Here is a 5471-nt window from a genome sequence, read left to right as displayed (position 1 = left end):
GTGGAAAGAGAACTCCAGAAGACAAAAAAAACCCAAACAAGAAAACCCAAAGAGGGCTGCAGATGTTGACGTAAGGTGTGCAAAAAATAAAATTACAGTACAGATGCAAGCAGAACCAGCCCTGCTGACATGGTACAATGTTCTGCAACAACTTTTGCTTTTATAGAGAGGCACTCATCCTCTGATGCCAATAAGTTTCATTCCCCATGTGTACAGGAGGACTGTCACCTCCAGACCTACCGTTAACAGCTCTCTGAATCTGGTTGAGAAAAACTTCTTTGTCCTGCAGTGCTGCTCACCACCTGCACATCACGCTTCACACTGGATACTGCAAATCTAAATGCCAGCAGTGATTTTATCGAGAGTGTTATTTCTGTTCTACCAGTACACATGATGCTTATGGTCTGTGCACAAGGGAACATTAAACAACTGTTTGGGCATGTATTGAACAGAATTAACTACCATGTTTTATCTACAATCACATTTCATCTAGCATCTTCTTCCTCAGTTTACAGCCCATTACCTACAGTCTTCAGGTTCAGAAAACAGATGCGATCACTTTTAAACTACCTACTTTTCCAAAATGTCTTTGTTTTCATTCCAATGTGGAGTTGCTCAATTAAGTAAACTCTTGAAACTATTTTAGACTCAGCTGAATAAACTCTTTCAATAGCTCACTTACCCTATTTACATTCCAGTATGGCTCAGCCTACAAACCATATTACTAATGGTACTTTTCTTATTGAATTATTACATCTCAGAAATTATTGCTAAGAAAAAACCACAGAAACATTTTTAGTGTGTTTATCAAGTTAGCCGCATTTCCACACAAGGCTTGCTGCTCCTCTGAATTCTAACAGTTCTGAGGAAGAATGACGGAGAAGAAGCTGAGATGAAACACATCCTGTTTGCTTCTGATGCAAAACAAAGCGAGCCAAATCAGACTGAAAAGAATCAGCAATTCCAAGACAAGAAAATGCTGAGCTTGCCTAACAATGCCAGGGAAGCTGAGAGCAAATGAGGTAGGAAGGTGTTACAGCCAGCTTTCATTGCAGTCACCCTCCTTTTGCTGGAGAATAATCTCAAAAACATTTATAAGGATAGCTCCCTTCTTAATGCTCTTGCAAGGTTAAACCAATTAATATATAGTCCGTTAAGAAACAAAACACTAATCTATCCCAGGTGCCAAACCAGCATTCTGCAGGTAGCAATGGCAAGAGAACGCTCACTGAAAATTGAAGTGACAGAAGCTAGCACCAAGATAGTACTTACAAAGTGGTATTTCTCTGTTAAGGACACCAAAATCTGATTAAAACCTTATTTAAGAGCTAGGAATTCTTTGAGTTGCCATCACTCAATAGAAAAAACTGTAATTTGGGCTTCTTTTATTGTGAAAACTTTTTAACAAGGAAATAGTCTTGTGGGGCTTCGTAAGCTCAGGAGAGGTTTATATATCCATGTAGCCAGACTTCCAAAGCTAAAAGCTCGGCACACCGTCACCCACGGCCGTCCCTCTGGCTCCTTGCAGCGCTGCAGAACGATGGTCGTGGCTGCCTGTGACCATGCACCCGAGCACGAAGGAGCCCTGTTGCATGCGCTTCAGAAGCTGCGAGGCATAAAGAGTTAGGCACTGCAAGAGACACGCTGGCATCTCAGCTACAGCTGCCAAGTCACCCCAAGCTGCAGCCTACCCCCTGCGTTGGCCACTTGGTTCCAGCCGAGCTCCTTTAACCAGGTTTTCGTAGCAGGCGCTGGGCTGTGTGCTCCTTCAGATTTAATCTGAAATCGCATGGCTCGTTTTGCAGCAGTGCTGAGCTAACGGGCCATACCACGACCATATATAATTATAGAGCAGGTATTTGAAAGACTTTTTTCAAGGCCTATTAGATTAGCATGCTTTGCTTTACCTTTGCTACGCAGCGTTTCTACACCTGTAAAATGCATGCAACAGCTCCTGCATTTTAGTTTATAGATGATGCGAGTCGTTTCAGTCCAGAACTAATACATCCATGAGAAAACTAATGCCATCTTCACCACGGGATCTTGACATTGCGCAGAAAATGCAAGATGGGGCTACTGAATAACCAAGGGCACAAATAAAATATTCAGCAGTCACTTAGTACTTGAATGCCATCCACTCCTTACACTGACCTGGATATCTGTCTCTGGAAAACGTAGCACAAACTACAGGTTAAAGACTCACAATGATTATTCAAAGGAATGGACTGGTGGAACCAGAGCCACACCAGTAGCTTAATGTGCCATTGCTACCTTTTTGTTTGGTTAGTTTTAAGAATTTAACTTTTAAATTTGGATATTCTTGTATTATTATTTTCTGTGCAAAGTTTTTCCATTTTTTCTAAAGAAAACGGGAAACAATCCCCAGAAGTTCCATGGGGTGGATTGTTGTCAATGCCCCTGAGGCTCACCTGCAGTGTTACAATAATTCAATATAGCATCTCTGCCTTTACCATTTTAGCTCAGTGATGGTACAGCAGCAGCAGTCTACCACCCCGTGCTGGTATTAGTAGACTGTCAACAGGAAAAGGTTACAGGACAGCTGGCCCATGAAGAATACACTGTCCAAAGAGCAATGAAGATTCAGCAATCTCATATTTCCACTAAACAGGTACATCCCTTCACTATCTCTCGGTATTACCCATTTGTCTCTTCCCTCTCATGAGCTGTGGGATTTTTTCCTTCCTAATCTCTCCTAGGGCAGGAAGACCAGCACTGCTTGGGCTTGTTATCCTCATACCCAGGAAGTACCAGATTCCTCCCTCTAAATTCTAGCTGCAGCTTCAACTAGGAGAGAATTCCAGCTCAATTCCAGGCAGAAACACACCAGGATACAGAGATAATTCAGGAAGCATGCCCCCTGCACCCTGCAATCTCTACTGCACATGTTATGTGGAGGCTTCTAATTCTTCTGAAAGTACTTCCCAGCCTTTGATCGTGGCTGTCAGACTGCTTAAAAAAGGCAGCCTCCTCTTCCAAGGGCTGTGGCACCATGTGCCACATTCTATACTTCCTTTGCCCAGTAAATAAACGGAACAGTGCTGTTGTAACTGGGTTTATAACTGAGCTGGGATATTTGCATGTTGTTTTTTTTTAATCTGGAACAAACTTTCCACTGTCAGACTTGCCAGTGGGTTATCATTTAATTCAAGAGAAACTGCTATAATACGAAATAATACAGGTCTTTTCTCATCCCATACTTGCTGAAAAAATATTGACAAGTTGCCTGTAGAGCTTTCCCATGCCCCTTACAAAAACAATGTAATATTAAACCTACGTTGTTTGTTCTAGTTGTTGATTATTTTTCTTCTTCCTTGGAGGCTTCTTCTTCTTCGGCTTGTTGGCGTTCTGATTATTTTGTTTGTTGTTCACACCAAAGTGTCCTGCTGATATATCGCTTTGTAGAAGGTTAACCAAGAGTGGACTTGTGAGTGTAACATCTTTATTGACCGGAAAAACAGGATTCTGCCCACAGGAAATCTGATTCCCATTTGGCGTTCCACTAAACCCTGTATTGAAAGGCAGCCCATGGCCAGAGAAATGACTCCCTGAAGCATTGTTGTTTCCTTGCATTGCTTGCATATGAGAAGGCACCATGTTTGGCTGCTGCACAGGAACGTCAGGTAACATCTGTGTCAAGTTCACATCACTATTTGTTGTAGTAGTAGTATCTCCGAGTTGCTGAGATATGTGAGGACCAGGTCCAGTGGGCCTTAAAACTTGCCCTTGCATTCCCATAACCTGAGAAGGATTACCATTCACAGGGCCTTGCTGTGCCATCATCTGCCCAGTGAACTGCACCATGTTTCCTTGCATGTTTGGGGTTGGTCCTCTCATCAGCTGAGCTGGCCCCGTCATAACATTGGACTGGTTTTGAGTACTAAAAGGCTGTTTATTTCCTTGCATCTGAGTGGTCATCATCTGTTCCATCATCGAGTTTTGCTGTAACAAGACCTGGCCCTGAGGTCCCATCATCTGATTGTGTGTAGACATCATCTGTTGTCCCTGCTGGGGAATCATCTGTTTGGGTGGGGTCATCCTTTGGGGAGAAGGACCAAGATTTTGGTTTTGTGGTGTCACCATCATCTGGCCTTGTGGCATGAGCTGATTTCGAGAAAGTATCATTTGGTTTTGAGGGTTCAGTGATCCCTGAGCCTGAATGTTTACCATCTGTCCTTGAGAGGATACGATTTGCTGATGCATTCCCATAAGCTGAGACTGTGGTCCTTGCTGAGGCTGTCCCTGTATGTTGCCCATGTTAACTTGGGGCACTCCACTAGCACCAGCCTGCTGGTTGTTCATATTTCCATGAAGTCCCATTAGATTGGTCTGCATCATATTTGGTGGGCCATGTGGTGCTTGCATCTGATTTTGAGGAGGTGCAGATCCTTGGCCACCTTAAAAAAAAAAAAAAATTGCCACTAAGAAACAGATCGCAATGCTATAAGTTTTCACATTTTTTGATTGTTTTCCTCCCTTTTCCAATGAACTGGAATATCTGACATTTTTGCAGTCCTGCGATGCAATGTTTTATGCTACAGAAACATGTTAATTGCCAAAAGAACATCACACTTCTCAAAATAAACACTTAGACTGGTACTTCCCAGGTACCCCACTACAGAAGACATAACAGAAATTTAATGTCAGTTGTTATCTGTACATAAGTTTGAAAATCTTCCACAATATCACCCAACCCAACAGAATTATTTCTAGCCGAAATAAGCTTCAAACCTTGAGGTTATGTTATAATGGATTAAAAAATAAATCCACATGAAGTACTGATGAAATGACATTACCAGGGTATCCACAATCCAGACAAAAGCATAAGAATTGAATTGTTAAATGGAGACATTTGGGAACTAAAGATTTAATTTTTACAGGACTGACTGACATCATCATATTTGAAAGATCATGGCAGTCTGGTGAAGTTCCCACTGACTGGAAAAGGGGAAACATAACCCCCATTTTCAGAAAAAGAAGACCCAGGGAACTATAGGCTGGTCACTCTCACCTCTGTGCCTGGCAAGATCATGGAGCAAATCCTCCTGAAGGCTCTACTAAGGCACATGGAAAATGAAGGAGAGGTGACTGGTAACCAGCACGGCTTCACCAAGGGCAAATCGTGCCTGACAAACCTGGTGGCCTTCTATGATAGAGTTACGGCTTCAGTGGGTAAAGGAAGAGCAACTGCTATCATCTACCTGGACAAGGCGTTTGACACTGTCCTGCATGACATCCTGGTGGCCAAATTGGAAAAATATTGATTTGATGGATGGACCACCTGCTGGATAAGGAACTGGCTGGATGGTCGCACTCAGAGAGTTGTGGTCAGTGGCTCAATGTCCGAATGGAGACCGGTGACGAGTGGTGTTCCGCAGGGATTGGTACTGGGACCGGTGTGTTTAACATCTTTTTCCAAAACACGGACAGTGAGATCGAGTGCACCCTCAGCA

The 5471-nt window shown here is 43.0% G+C and overlaps 1 protein-coding gene across 1 annotated transcript; it reads right to left on the bottom strand.

The window, feature by feature from the left end:
- Nucleotides 1-3291: 3291 nt before the first annotated feature.
- Nucleotides 3292-4415, bottom strand: LOC104458062 (nuclear receptor coactivator 6-like; the record flags this gene model as incomplete). Its single annotated transcript, XM_010085319.1, has 1 exon — nt 3292-4415. A coding segment is annotated over one exon (1124 nt), but the record flags the coding sequence as incomplete, so codon positions are not given.
- Nucleotides 4416-5471: the final 1056 nt, after the last annotated feature.

The sequence above is a fragment of the Pterocles gutturalis genome, unplaced genomic scaffold (genome assembly GCF_000699245.1).
Source record: "Pterocles gutturalis isolate BGI_N339 unplaced genomic scaffold, ASM69924v1 scaffold51465, whole genome shotgun sequence".
NCBI classification, from domain to species: Eukaryota; Metazoa; Chordata; class Aves; order Pterocliformes; family Pteroclidae; genus Pterocles; species Pterocles gutturalis.
The sequence above is the reverse complement of the archived record's forward strand: the minus strand, read 5'-3'. Positions and strand labels throughout refer to the sequence as shown.